Source organism: Oryza sativa, chromosome 7 (genome assembly GCF_034140825.1).
Source record: "Oryza sativa Japonica Group chromosome 7, ASM3414082v1".
Lineage (NCBI taxonomy): Eukaryota > Viridiplantae > Streptophyta > Magnoliopsida > Poales > Poaceae > Oryza > Oryza sativa.
Window position 1 is genome coordinate 18,777,896 of NC_089041.1, and position 15,231 is coordinate 18,793,126.

Sequence of the window (15,231 nt, forward strand, 5' to 3'; positions counted from 1 at the left end):
ATATGTGTTGGTTGTGAAAAACCGGGACCTATAAATATATTATAGATGTTTGTTCTTTTTTTTAAAAAAACTAGCTTTTCTCTACTACTTAAAATTTTGAAAACGTTTCCGTTATCCGTCTTAAAATAAAAAAAGAGCGAACAAAAAATATTCGCTCTGTCCGATTCCGCCACCACACGAAAATTGAATACAGACTCGATTTGGACTCAAAATCGAATGAAATTAACCCCGTAAATACAAAGGGTTCCATGACAATCCAATCGGGCTAGACTACTACTTAAAAAATTGTGAACGTTTCCGTCTTAAAATTAAAAAAGAGCGAAAATAATCTTCGCCCTGTCCGATTCCGCCACCACACGAAAATTGGATACAAACTTGATTTGTACTCAAAATCGGATGAAATTAACCCTATAAATACAAAGGATTCCACATGACAATCTAATCGGACAATCCAGTGATTGAGAAAAAGAACGGGAAGAAAAATAGAAACATCACCGTGAAGCCGCCAACGCCGTCGTCGCCACCGGATCTGTCCATGGGAAGCTGTCGGCGTCGTCTGTGAAGCCGGATCGACACGTCGCCGTTGTATCCGCTGCAGGAAGCCGCCGGCACTGAATCCGCTCGCAGGAAGCCACCGACGTCGCCGTCGCTGTCGACACCGACGTTGGGAGGGTACCGCCGGATCTTGAGGGTGGAGAGGGCGTCATCACCGACAGAAATAAAGAGGCCTAGAGGGAGGGACGGCCATTGAGGCCGACGGGGAGAGGGAGAGGGGGAGGGACAACCGTCGTCGCTGTACCCTGCCGTCGCCGTGCCGTGCCGGCGAGATGGGAGGGAGAGGGACAGGAGGAGTGGCGCCGCCGGAGGGAGAGGGGAGGAGAAACGGCGCCAGAGGGAAGGGGAGGGGGAGAGGCGGCGCCGGTGGGGGAGGAGGGGAGCGGTGTCGGGCGGGAGGAGGCAGCTGGCGATTGGGGGGTGGGGGAGGCGGAGGTGGCGTTGGGCAGGGGGAGGCAGGGAGAGGGAGGGGGAGAATGAATCTAGGGTTAGGGTTGCACCAGGGTTTTGATTGATTTGGAACTGATTTGAGCCGTCCATCGAAACAAACGGCTAACATCGATCGAGCGTCGGGCTGGCCTCCGTCACCGGACCGTGGCACTTGGCCGTACACGGGCCGGCGGTCCAACACAAACGTGGAAGTGAGACGAGGAGTATGGGGATGTTAGTTAGACTTTAGTCGCTTGCGGCCTAAGAAAAGTGGGTCGGCTCGGTTGCGGGCTGAAGAAGAAAATGGGCTGAAAATGGCCCATAGAGAAAGAATGATTTTTATTTAAATTAATGCTGAAATGATGTTTGTATTATTAAAATTAGCAATTAAGCACAACAAATTTCAAGAAAATTTTAAAGTGTAGTTAATATGGAGAATTTAATAAAAATTAAATCCAACCATATCATTTTACCTACCTACTTAAAAAAATATCTAAATATAAAAAAATGTATTTCAATTAATTAGAATTTAATATGTTTTAGGGCTAGTATATCATAAGGCAAAATCTAAACCGAGAAGCCTCTCGGTTTAGTGTTAACCAACGACCAATCAATTGTGAGAAGAAGTACTGCTATACATGCATGCTTTATTTCTCTTAGACATGCATGTCTTTTTCTTCATTCTTATAAAGTTTTTTCTCAAATTACTTATTCGATCTACAATCCGATTACACCATTGTATTTGTTACAATTAAATCTTCACAACAAGATCTTACATGATTATACTACGATGAAAAAATATTTATATTTGTAAATTACTTTTATTATATACGTAAGTTACTTTTATCATATATATAAGTTACTTTTAGATTTGACTAAATTATTTCTTAGACATATAAAAGTAAATTCAATACAATCTAAAAGTAATTTACATATTATAAAAGTAACTTAAAACAAAACGGAAGTAATTTTGTCACGACATTAGAAGTAAATTCGTTGTTGGGTTAAAAACATGACTAGTTGTGTAGTCACGTCCAATGAAAAAAGTCAAGCATTAAAGTTACGTTTCTTTTGTTATAAGTTACTTCTATAATATATGTAAATTACTTTTAGACTTTATTGAATTTACTTTTATATGTCTATGAGGTAATTTAGTGAAATCTAAAAGTAATTTAGATATTTGTAAAAGTAATTTATATTTTTTTCATCAAAATATATTTATGTGAGATCTTGTTATAAAGATTTAATTGTTACGAACACAATGGTGTAATCGAATCGTAGATCGGATAAATAGTTTAAGAGAAAATTTTATTTAAAGTATAGGTAGATAGAGTCTCTCATATATGAAGTGATCGCTGGTTTATCTAGCTGTGACTAGTCACGTCCATATCATAAATTAGAGTTGTACCAAAGGTACGTACGTAAAAGCTCTCCAAACCTCTCCAAACCGGTCTCCACGGCTCCACCCTCCAAAGTCCAAACTCCTCCTGCACGAGACGGCTGGACGCGAAGAGTCCAAATCCGAAATCCCACAGAGGGGAGACGGTTTTAATCAAATCAACTTCTCCTCCACCACCTCACCTCTTCCTCTTCTCTCTCCCGTCTCTCCCCCTCCCCCGATTCGCCTCGTCTCTCCCCACTCCCCGAACCACAAAACCCTAACCCTAGGGAGGAGGGGGAGCCCTTCCCCTCGCCCCCATCCCCGCCCCGCCCGCTCCGATGGCGACGCAACCGCCCTCCTCCTCCGCCGCCGCCGACCTCTACGAGACGGCCTCGCAGCCCGACCCGCCCGCCTCGGCCGCCGGCGACGCCTACACCTTCCTCGAGTTCAACACCCAGGGCGACGACTTCGACTACCCGGACTTCCCGGAGCTCTCCCAGCCGGCCCGATCCGCGCCCCCCACGTCGGCTCCGGGGGTGCCTGGCTCCGCGGGCTCGCCGTCGCCGTCGTCCTCGTCGTGGCCGCCCCCGCCTCCCCCGCCGCCGGACGCCTCGCAGGACCCCGATCTCGCGCCGCGGGAGGCCACCACCCCGCCGGCCTCCTCGTCCTCGCCGTCGCCGCGCGCGTCGGCCAAGGCGAGGGCGTCCGCCGCGGCGGCGGACGGGCTCGCCTCCGGGGTCGCGGCGCTCAGCTTCGAGGAGCCGCTCGGCGCCGGCGCCGGGGAGGACGGGTACGACTACGGCAAGGGCGACTTCGTCGAGCACGCGTGCCGGTACTGCGGGATCCACAACCCCGCGTGCGTCGCGCGCTGCAACGTGCCGTCCTGCCGCAAGTGGTTCTGCAACTCGCGGGGGAACACGTCCGGCTCCCACATCGTTAACCACCTGGTGCGTGTCCCTGTCTTTTTCTCGTGCTAATTACGGTCATAACAGCTTAGGGTCATAACAGCTTAGTTTCTTTCAGTTTTAAGATCAATCCATCGATCATATGTGAATTCGGTAGGAGTTTGCCGCCAACCTAAGTAGGTGACAAGTTTGTCTCGCAGATGATGATCTCTTGTAGCTTGATAACATTTTTTGGTGGCCTATGGTGCCAAAAAAGTGCATTTAGTTCAGGATGCGGCAATCAACTATATTGAAGAGATGAATTATTGTGATTGTTGAATTGCTTTCATCTGCTTAGGTTAATCAAATTTGATTGTTTTGATAAATTGCTCAACCAGTCAGTTCTCCCCTCATTTTTGGTAAAATTTATGAGCATGCTGGATGGAAATTCTGAGGATTAGCTTGCCAGCTCATACAATGAAAATTTTCAGTAGCGAAACGATTTTTTTTATTTATTGGCATTTTAGTGTAGAATACTCATGTTTAAAACTTGATAGCATGCTTTGTCCCATAAGGGCATTTATGTCATCAGGATGCCTTGTCCACTAAAATTATTTGTTCCTAATTTTGTTATCTGTGGTGCAATACAAAAATTTATGATAAATTGCAATCCTACATCTTTTCTTTTGAAATCAATTGTGCTACATGGCAATTTGCTATCATGTCTGCGGGTGGTTAGTAGAATTCAACTTTGGTTCAAAAAATCCAGGGTCTTCTATAGGGGATTTCTCAGGCGTTCCTGAATTACCTATGCTATTTTTTGCAGACCAGCTTAGGCTTTACAGACTACATAGAAATTTAATGGTAGAAATTATTGGTGTCACTTATTTTTAGCCTGTTACTGCTTTCGTTCAGTTTATTTCATATTTTATGACTTAATTTTTACACCGCTGTGTATTTTACACAGGTTAGAGCAAAACATAAGGAAGTTTGCCTACACAAGGATAGTCCGTTGGGTGAAACAATTCTTGAGTGCTACAATTGTGGTTGTCGGAATGTATTCCTTCTTGGTTTTATCTCAGCAAAGGCAGAGAATGTCGTTGTTCTTCTGTGCAGAGAGCCCTGTTTGAGTGTTAATGCATTGAAGGATATGAATTGGGACCTCAGTCAGTGGTGTCCTCTTATTGATGACAGGTGTTTCTTATCATGGCTTGTCAAGGTTAATGCTTCCTCCATTTATTATTTTGGGTTGTGTGTGCAATTGTGCATTGAGTGTTGTCCTGTTATTTGTCTTTTCACAAATTTGCAATCTTTTGTTCTACCAGGTTCCCTCAGAACAGGAGCAGCTGAGGGCTCGTCAAATTAGTGCGCAACAAATTAACAAAGTGGAAGAGCTCTGGAAAACAAACCCTGATGCCTCTCTTGAAGATCTTGAAAAACCAGGTGTCGATGATGAGCCCCAACAAGTGGCTCTGAAGTATGAAGATGCTTACCAGGTTTGGAATGTTCATTGGTTCATTTGGGCATTTATTTCCTGAGCCTGTTTTTGATATCTTGCACCTTGATTCTATACTAACACTTTTAAAACACTCAAATCTTCCATGTTTTTCTATATTGTAACTAACACAGGTTTTCATTTTTTTTTTGCCAGTATCAAAATGTGTTTGCTCCACTGATAAAGCTTGAGGCTGATTATGACAAGGTACTATGTTCTGATAATATTTCCTGAATGTGCTGATAGTTCTTAAAACATTTTGTTCCTTGGAACCAGACTATGATATATGTATATGTACTGAAGTTTCTTGCCTCCTGTTATTTTTCTGTAGATGATGAAAGAGTCACAGAGCAAGGACAGCTTGACCGTGCGGTGGGATATTGGACTGAACAAGAAGCGCATAGCCTATTTCGTGTTTCCAAAGGTTAGATTAAGAACTTGGAAGCACAAGATCTGATAACATAGGGCCTGGAATCTTGTCAAAACCATTTTTCCCTTGCTCCTTGTAATTATCATGGACTTTTTATATCATTTAATACACCTACACTTTTTATTTTTCTAACATGTGGAATCAATTTTATATTTTAGGAAGACAATGAATTGAGACTTGTCCCAGGAGATGAGCTGCGGCTTCGATATTCTGGTGATTCTTCACACCCTGCATGGCAGTCTGTGGGTCATGTGGTATGTGCCCTAGAAACATGTTAATTGATAGCTCTACAATAACACCAACAGGGTCACTTCTACTTTAGTGCTAATGGTAAGGGCATTATTCCTTCAGATTAAACTTACGGCACAAGAGGAGGTAGCACTTGAACTTCGTGCTAGTCAGGTATGAGGAGTATAGCTCTCACTTGTTTTTCTTAGTAACCTTTTACTGCTCCCATTTTCCATCATAAACTTTCCTGATTTCAGGGAGTTCCTGTTGATTTGAACCATGGATTCAGTGTGGATTTTGTCTGGAAGAGTACTAGCTTTGATAGGATGCAGGGGGCAATGAAAACTTTTGCTGTGGATGAGACAAGTGTCAGTGGGTGAGTTAGATGCATCTATATCGTGTATACTTAGAATTTCTGGTCCTCTAGTCATATTTATATTGCTTTTACTATGATTACTGCTTAAGGATGAACACACATTTCTTTGCGATTGAACAAAGTGTTTAAGTAAAAAATGTATATTTTTAGCTATTTTTTAAGTTTATGGTTGTTGGTACCTTTTTTGGGGATATGGTTAAAGGTTGATAGGACCCTGATGAATTGGGAAGAACTCTCGCAAAATATCCCTAGTCTGTATTTGGATTCTTTGTTGGATAATCACAATCTTTTCAAATGTCTCATGAGGAAATTCTTACTCTTCTGTTGCTTCAACGTAGGTACATATACCATCACCTTTTGGGACATGAAGTTGAGCATCAAATAATACGTAATACACTACCGAGACGCTTTGGTGCACCAGGACTTCCAGAACTAAATGCTTCACAGGTATGTTTTTGTGCTTCTAGAAAAATGGGTCGATACATCAGTTTAGTGTTGTTTCTTATCTACTCCCTCCATCCCAAAATATAGCTACCTTTAGCATTCAAAATTTCTCCCAAAACATAGTTACTTCACCTACTCCTTCACCTCAACCAATCACAACCATCTCCCATTTAATTTCTCCATCTACATCCTCTTCTTCACCAATCATAATCTTTCCCCATTTAATTCCACCAACTTTCTTCATCTCCGTGCAAAACCTATTTTTTTTAATCTAACTTCAGGTGTTCAGCTATTATGCCATAGCTTCACTGAAGTAGAATTAAACACTATATGTTGATCTAATGTTCTATTCTGATCTTGTGGTGCATCTATTCAGGTCTTAGCAGTTAAAAGTGTTCTCCAGAAGCCAATTAGTTTGATTCAAGGTCCACCTGGCACAGGGAAAACTGTCACATCTGCTGCGATCGTGTATCACATGGCAAAACAAGGCCAAGGACAGGTATAAGAGTGCATGGCATTTGCTCTGCTGGCATAATTTGATGCTATTGTTAACCTTGTCTGATTTGAAATTTCAGGTCCTTGTATGTGCTCCAAGTAATGTAGCCGTTGATCAGTTGGCAGAGAAGATAAGCTCTACTGGTCTCAAGGTAAACAATAATTTATGGTTTATTTTAAGTATCAACTGTTTCCTGTATTTTTGACTTGTCTGCTATCCCGTTTGACACAGTCCATTGAGTAGTAAAACCATTTTAAGATAGAAGTTTCAAATTACATGCTTGGCTTCTATCGATGTTGATACTGAGCTTTTTTTGTATGCTCCTGTGGTTCGCAGGAGTAATTTTGCCATGTTGAATATATACGCGTTTTGAAACTGTTAAATTACTAGTACATCTCATACATTCTTTACTATTTACATTTCCAGTTAGTAACTGTGGTTGCATATTGCAGGTTGTCAGGCTATGTGCAAAATCTAGGGAAGCTGTTTCATCTCCTGTTGAGCATTTGACACTTCATTATCAGGTACATTCTTGATTCTTGGCTAGTTGTTTACCTGTGAAATAGCCATACGCTTGATGATGTCACTGATGTTCCTTTATGCATAAAACGTAGGTTCGGCACCTTGATACATCTGAAAAGAGTGAATTGCATAAGCTACAGCAACTCAAAGATGAACAAGGTCCTTAAACTCTCTCGGCCATTCTGTTTGGTTGAATTAGAAAATTTTCTTATATTCTATTTTTATAGGTGAATTGTCAAGCAGTGATGAGAAAAAGTACAAGGCATTAAAACGAGCTACTGAGAGAGAGATATTACAAAGTGCTGATGTGATTTGTTGCACTTGTGTTGGTGCTGGAGACCCTCGTTTAGCAAACTTCCGATTCCGTCAAGTAATACTTTCTTTCTAATAGCAGTTTAATTTTGATGTCTGCTCTTTATTGAGGTGATGGAGTTTCTTTCTTCTTTTTTTTTTTATGTCAGGTTCTTATTGATGAATCTACACAGGCAACAGAGCCTGAATGTCTCATTCCATTGGTGCTTGGTGTAAAGCAGGTAACAAGTAATTAATTGGTGGTTTTTTGTTCTTTCCATTATGCTATATTTATACTCTTTCTTTAGGTTGTTCTTGTTGGAGATCATTGTCAACTGGGCCCAGTCATCATGTGCAAAAAGGCAGCTCGTGCAGGATTAGCACAATCGCTCTTTGAACGGCTTGTTATCCTTGGAGTCAAGCCTTTCAGGCTACAGGTAATTGTTGAATCTGGTGTTCTGTTTCTCCACATTATTACCATGGTGTGAGTATGCTTACCATGCCTTGTCCTGTGACATTGATGTCAAAACTTTGGAAGCGGTGGATTTAAAGCCTAACTGATACATTCTTTTTAAGTTATCCTGAGATTGCTCATAAATCATGTTACTTTTGTGAGGATTCTTTGAAAAATGGTTTCCCCCCGTATGTGTATGTCAGGTACAATTTAGTGCAGGCATTCTAATTTGAACAAACTGTCTTGCTTAATATTCGTTGTCATATCATTGGACAAAACTTTGAATTATTAAGAATAGTACATGTTCCAACATTACTTATCACTTTGCATTTTCTGGTTTTTCTTTAAGCCTTTTTTGGGGATGAATCATCAAATCTCTGTTGTTCATCCCGATATTGTCGTTGTTTTTACACAATCAATTCACCAAATTATACCCAAGTAACCATTGAAACGAGTTATATCCAAGTATTTTGCGTTCGAAAATTAACATTCCTTGGGAACAAAGCTAATAGTTCTAACATAATCATCTGTTATTACAGGTACAATATAGGATGCACCCTTGTCTTTCAGACTTCCCGTCCAACTGCTTCTATGAAGGCACACTGCAAAATGGAGTAACTGTAAACGAGAGACAGACACCTGGGATTGATTTTCCTTGGCCTGTTCCAAATCGGCCTATGTTCTTCTACGTGCAGGTACCTTCTTGGACCACCACCAATTGATCTTTGTTCTTCTGTACTTCCTAACTGCAAAAGCTCTTCTTGCTTATTTACACAAGAGACTCGTACTGATTTTCTGTAGATGGGACAAGAAGAGATCAGTGCCAGTGGGACATCATACCTCAATAGAACTGAAGCTGCAAATGTTGAAAAGATTGTAACTACATTTTTAAGGAGTGGTGTTGTACCAAGCCAGGTATGCAGTGATGATCCCTTTTTCATCTACTAGTAACATTTTGCAGCACTTGATTCTTTTATAAAAAAAGAAATCACATTTTGTGGAATGTATTGTAGATTGGAGTTATCACACCTTATGAAGGACAAAGGGCATATATTGTGAATTATATGTCAAGGAATGGCTCTCTTCGCCAACAACTATACAAAGAAATTGAGGTTAACCACCAATCATGTATACTGTTCCGTTAAACCTACCAAGGTGAAAGCTGCCTTGTCATATAAGATTTATACTTATTTCAGGTAGCAAGTGTTGATTCCTTCCAGGGAAGAGAAAAAGATTACATAATCCTGTCTTGTGTTAGAAGCAATGAGCACCAGGTAATCTTTGCTGTTTTACTTGGTTTGCAGCATAATATTCTTGACAGTATTTCACATTGACTTCTAGAGGGCGTTATAGATGTACTCTGACCTGGCCTTTTCTATTTAGTGAAAATTCTATTTATGTTTTCAAACTCATTGGCAATGACAGTTGAGGGTGGTAAGCCTGTCTTTGTAAATTCTTATGTTAAGCATCTAGGCAGTAGTTTAACTTGCAGACTGTTGTATATTTTGTGCAAGGATTGAACTGTGTTGTCTGTGCATATTCTAGCTTTTCCTGCTTGAAGAACAACCTTTTTGTTTCGCAAATTTGTGTTAACTGACATGATATTTTTTTTTTCACCTTTCAGGGTATTGGGTTTCTTAATGATCCACGCAGGTTAAATGTCGCATTAACTCGTGCTCGGTACGGTATAGTTATTCTTGGGAACCCTAAAGTTCTAAGCAAGCAGCCACTCTGGAATAGTTTATTGACACATTATAAGGTATAAGCTTTCCTTCAGTACATAACAATGCTTTGCATACCCTGTTCAGGTTGCTTATTTTTGGGGTTTATGCCCAGATTGTTAGGTGTTTTTTGAACAGGTTATCTTTCCTGACAGTAGAATTGAATGCTTGTAGTGTTGATGGAACATGTGTATTTTCTACCTGCATGTGTTCAAGGTCTTTTACATTTGAGTATTTGACAAACGGATAAGTGGTTCCATTCCAATTGTCCTGTTTCAGTATTATTTCTTGCTTCTTTATATAACTAAAGGTGTGTTTGAGCTGGACGTTTGGCTGGGCTAATTTGTTTCATGCAAAACGAGACGGAGCATTTGCGAATGATTTTATTGATTTTTTTTAAGAAACTTATACAATTTTTGCACCAAACTCAGCCTAAATTTTGTAAATCTATAAGCACGTGATGCTTGGTACTATTTGAGAGATATTCCTGTTCATTGGATAAGCATATCTAATAGTAGATATTGAAAGTAAGGAGCTCTTCTGAGTTTTTGAATTTTCACTCGATAATCTCCATGTGTTTAGGAGCATGAGTGTTTGGTAGAAGGACCTTTGAACAACTTAAAGCAGAGTATGGTGCAATTTCAAAAGCCAAAAAAGGTGGGTGCCTTCTTCCACTCTTATAGATACTTGTTGGAAACATTATGGTTCCTTTTGTTTTATTAAATTAACAAAGTATATGCTTGAGTAGATCTACAATGATCGACGACTCTTCCTGGGTGGCGGTCAAGGTGTTATGCAAGGAGCTAGTTTTGGTGCTGCAGGCACAAACCCAGTGGCAGATAAGAGAAGTGGTAGGGGGAAAGGTAGATAGTTAATTTTGTTTGGTTCTGCTTCTAAGTAACTTTTGGCTAATTTTACCCTCTTTTCTCTTAACGCTCCTCTTCTTTTCTGAAATGCAGGGCATTCCTTTGTTCCATTTGGCCCACCAAATGGGGCTCATAAACCTGGTGTGCACCCATCTGGCTATCCTTTACCTCGTATGCCTTTCCCTCCATTTGCTGGGGCTCATTCTCAACCCTATGCTATTCCAACCCGGGGATCATTGCACGGACCGATTGGAGCTGTTCCACCTGTGCCTCAACCTGGAAACAGAAACTTTGGACCTCGTGGAAATACTGGTGGCCCTATTGGTGGGCACCTTGCTCACCAACAGAGTTCTCAGCAAGCTATGGGAGGCATGGGGTCAGCTTTTAACTTTCCTGGCCTGGAGAATCCGAGCAGTCAGCCTTCTGGTGGAGGTCCAATGTCCCAGACTGGATTGATGACACAGGTTTGTTTATTTCTATTAATATATGTCATACAAAAAAAAGTACCTGTCTAGTAATATTTGCCTTTTGCAATTAGATGCCTGTCCAAGGTCTCAGTCAAACATTCCGCGATGGGTTTTCCATTGGTGGGATGTCTCAGGTACTAGCAATTAATGATGCATGCATGCCATTTACTATCTTGTTCTATCCTTGATGACAAAATTTGGTTTTGTTGTTTTCTAGGACTTCTTTGGAGATGATTTCAAGAGCCAAGGATCTCATGTGGCATACAACATTGCTGATTTTTCCACTCAGGTACCCATTGTTTCAAATGTCTCTTGTATTTCTGTGCCAATTCATTTATTCAGTTAAATCTGATTTGTCAACCAATTGGAAAGTAAATTATGGCAATGCCGTAAAGTTTAAAGTTTGCGTTTACTCTGGGGAAGAGTTTTCTAATATAAGTTGTTCATATATAGGCTTCTCAAGGAGGCTATGGTGTTGACTACTCTCAAGGACCCCAATCTGGATATCCTGGGAATTATTTGAACCAAAATGCACACCCAGGGTATTCCCATATGGGTGCAGCAAATGACATTGTCTCTCAGGTCTGTTCTATCTCGGTCATAACTATTACGAAAAGTAACTGCCTTTTCAAGCCTTCTTTATGTGTATGTTCTGTGAGTAACCTTTTAGTGTTATCCAGGATCACATGGCCCATGGTTCACATGGAATGTTTACACAAGCGGGATACAATGACTCTTCACAAGATGAGTCATCACAGATGCATTTTGGAATGGCTGGTCCTGGTCTTCAGTCTCAGGTGGTTTATCCTTTTTCATTATCTGTTTAATTGTAACTTTATCTTTCTCAGGGAGTGTGTAGGTAACATGATATTTTGCAGCCCATGATGAACCCGCTCTACTCTCAGTCATATGCTCATTACAACACCCAACCGCAGTCTCTCCAACCTCCTCCCCAGTGATCAGGAAAGCTTGTGATATAATTGCTGAAGCCGCATTAAGTTTTGGAAGTTTGATGGGTTGTATCCTTGGCCCACAGCAGCTTGGTTGTGCCTTTCTGCACTGTAATGCAGAAACGATGGTGCATAGACATCAGTTGCAAGTATTGGGCACAAGCATATGTTGGAGCACTACATGGATATTTATTGAGGCAAGCTTTGTACAAGATGGCTATGGCTGTCGACCATTGACCATTGCTGAGGAGCACAAGGATTGCAACACATCTCTTTCTTGTCATGGTAGTTCACAGTGGGGCTTGACAACAAGAGGTGGCAACTTGTGCACTGAGAGATGCTGACGACGCTACCCACATCGCTTCACCTGTATAGAAGACAAAATGGAGCTTATAGTGGTACGATGTCAATACTTCAGGATTGGCTGGCGCCGTGAAGTCTAAGGTGCAGCCGCTATCGCCTGCCTCCATGGTACCACGAAAACGCTTGCAGATTGGCTTTGTATAGGGGTATAGATGGGGGGTGGCCAGCCCTTTCAGAACTCTCGCACATGGCCATTATATTTATCTGAACATTATGTATGCTTTCTTTATAGTTTTTGATATTTAGGTTCACAGAAATGATGTTTGGTGATCTTGCCTGAAAGAACGAATGCTAGAGCTTGTAGTCATTGATGGAGATCGCGTGATTTTCTTTTTTGGATCAGCTGTCATTTTATGGAGCTGGCTGGATGCTGGTAAACCCGTGATGGGTTTTCTGCGTGGTTGATTCCACAACCGTGAGAGCAAATGTTCTGTCACATGTTTTGATAATACTATATTTGGCCTGTGTTCTGCTGCGATTGTTTTTCATGTGTTTAGTACCAGATTGCAAGTGCCTATTTTATTTGTTCTCTGGATTGAAGGCTTAAGTTTTGTTGGGTATTTGGGTAGTCATGTAATCGTGCTCATGAATGGTGACATTTTGTTGAGGTGCAGGCTCTTGACTGAACGGTGGGAGCCGTATTGGTTACGTTTGGAAATCCTGTGAGTCACCAGCGTTTACAAAACCACGCGATCATCACATGTGGTAACCTTAGTTTTTGAATCCATGTTTAATTTTGTGGTAACCTTAAACATGTGGTAACCTTAAATTGTGGTAACCTTATGGTTTTCACGGTAGTCGTGTGGTTACCCACATGGTTTATTACGCTTTATGGTGGGGGTGGTGGAAACTCCATCTAAAACGGTTTTGTGAACCTTGATTGTGGTGTGCTAGTAAGCTTTCTAAATGGTAAAATCTAAACCGAGAAGCCTCTCGGTTTAGTTTTAACCAGCGACGATTCAATTGTGAGAAGAATTACTGCTACACATGCTGATGTGCGTGCTGTTTTTCCTCTTAGACATGTGTGTCTTTTTCTTTCTTCTTATAAAGTTTTCTCTCAAATTACTTATCCGATTTACAATTCAATTACACTATTATGTTCGTTACAATTAAATCTTCACAACAAGATCTTACATGATTATATTACGATAAAAAAATATTTATATTTGTAAATTACTTTTATTATATACTAAGTTACTTTTATAATATATATAAGTTACTTTCAGATTTGACTAAATTACTTCTATACATTCATAATGCTCTAAGTTGATTATTTTTATTATTGTTTTTAGTTAATTCTATAATTTGTGGACTTTATAAATCTTCTCTACACTTTACTTGCGAATTCACTCTACATAGTTTCTTATTTCAGCTCACTCACAATATAATTATTTCTACTATAGAGAGTTACTCCCCCCGTTTCATAATGCAAGTCATTTTAGTATTGCCTATATTAATGTTAATGAATCTAGATATAGTTCTAAATTAAAGTCACTTTCTTTTTGTTATAAGTTACTTTTATAATATATGTAAATTACTTTTAAGCTTTACTGAATTTACTTTTATATGTTTAATAAGTAACTTAGTGAAATCTAGAAGTAATTTAGACATATCATGAAAGTAATTTGTGCTTTTTCATCAAAATATAATCATGTGAGTTCTTGTTGTAAATATTTAATTGTTACGAACACAACGGTGTAATCGGATTATAAATCGGATGAGTAATTTAAGAGAAACTTCTCTAAGAAGAAAAAAATATATAGATATTGAGTGTACTAGTAGCTTTTTTTTTTTTGGAAAGAATGGTGTCTCTCTTCAGCACTATCCAGCTAGCACTCTCGGTGTAGTTGTGTCCTTTCTAAATGTTTGCTCCCTGTGAATAGGTCGTCTTTGAAGCACTGAAGTCACTCTAAAGTACCAATGTATTGACGCCTCAACTTTCTTACTTTGGCTAAAATAAAATGTTTCTTGGGTCATTTGCAAATTTGGGGTAAAACCTATCGATTGTCCTTCACTACACTAAGTTGGCTGGAATGCCTCGGTTTACTGTCCTCAGCATGCCAATGTACTAACTTAGCTTGCTTAGGATTCACAAACAGTTTTTTTTCATGCGGTTAGCAATTGGAAGATATCACACTATCTTTACGGAGCCACTCCTCTTTAACTGATGACCTTCATCTTCACTTATGTCTTGCTCGTATCTAGAAGCCGTAATACTATTTGTAATACATATGTAATCGTTCTAACAAGTATGAATTCTTCTGACCTCTAGACCCAATGGGCATAAGATTCGCTTTGCTTCATGTGTCAATTTGTGGGATTTTCGTTCTCCTCTAGCAACAAGTCCTTCAACAACTCGAGAGGATTTTGTGAAATTCTTGTTTGGCCAACCATTACTTTCCTTAAGCTTCAGAGTTCCAACACAAATGATAAGTTGGTTTGCTTTGGTTTGCACCCAAGATACAAAGGTGCATCAGAATCTGCCACCAACCTACTGAATTTTTCAAAATCTCTCTTATCGTGATATGGGTCTTCAATATCACGAAACATTTCGGACAGAGTTTTAAGGTCAAAATTTATGGTATCTATACCAAATGAAGAATGGACAAACATGTCATCTCGATCTAGCCTATTCCCTACATCTACTTCATCAGCTACAACATCATGTGGCTCTTGTTCTTCATGCTTGCTCCAACAACTGTAATGCTTCATGAACCCTCTATGAATTAGATGAGAATGTGTAGACCCCCGATTTTGGAAATCGGAAATCTTCTGTGTTTATCCGTACCAATCCCTGGATCAGTAGTTGGTATACACATACATAGTTGGATCACAGCATATCACGAATGAATTCATGCTAAAAGAGTTAAATACTTACA

At 40.2% G+C, this 15,231-nt stretch overlaps 1 protein-coding gene across 4 annotated transcripts; it reads left to right on the forward strand.

Moving 5' to 3' along the window:
• Positions 1-2,607: 2,607 nt before the first annotated feature.
• Positions 2,608-12,828, forward strand: LOC4343292 (regulator of nonsense transcripts 1 homolog). Of its 4 annotated transcripts, none has more exons than XM_015791483.3 (29): positions 2,608-3,312; positions 4,217-4,468; positions 4,575-4,745; positions 4,901-4,951; positions 5,076-5,168; positions 5,333-5,428; positions 5,526-5,576; positions 5,660-5,778; positions 6,117-6,225; positions 6,599-6,721; positions 6,798-6,869; positions 7,171-7,242; positions 7,333-7,399; positions 7,468-7,610; positions 7,702-7,773; positions 7,840-7,968; positions 8,525-8,680; positions 8,787-8,900; positions 8,999-9,097; positions 9,182-9,259; positions 9,610-9,744; positions 10,289-10,363; positions 10,455-10,569; positions 10,666-11,036; positions 11,111-11,173; positions 11,257-11,328; positions 11,493-11,621; positions 11,720-11,836; positions 11,918-12,828. In XM_015791483.3, the coding sequence occupies exons 1-29, from the start codon at positions 2,704-2,706 to the stop codon at positions 11,996-11,998; spliced, it is 3,834 nt and encodes a 1,277-aa protein (XP_015646969.1). In that variant the 5' UTR covers positions 2,608-2,703; the 3' UTR covers positions 11,999-12,828. The 4 variants fall into 4 exon arrangements, with proteins under 4 accessions (XP_015646969.1, XP_015646970.1, XP_015646971.1 ...); XM_015791484.3 differs by having other exon boundaries at positions 10,455-10,557; XM_015791485.3 differs by lacking the exon at positions 11,111-11,173.
• The last annotated feature ends 2,403 nt before the right edge of the window (positions 12,829-15,231 follow it).

What these genes read in the sequence shown, in the direction of transcription:
- LOC4343292 (XM_015791483.3), top strand. Translation starts at nt 2,704, where the DNA reads ATGGCGACGCAACCGCCCTCCTCCTCCGCCGCCGCCGACCTCTACGAG. An exon ending in GCAACTCAAAGATGAACAAG is followed by an intron (nt 7,400 to 7,467) that starts GTCCTTAAACTC and finishes CTATTTTTATAG; the next exon opens with GTGAATTGTCAAGCAGTGAT. An exon ending in AATTTCAAAAGCCAAAAAAG is followed by an intron (nt 10,364 to 10,454) that starts GTGGGTGCCTTC and finishes ATGCTTGAGTAG; the next exon opens with ATCTACAATGATCGACGACT.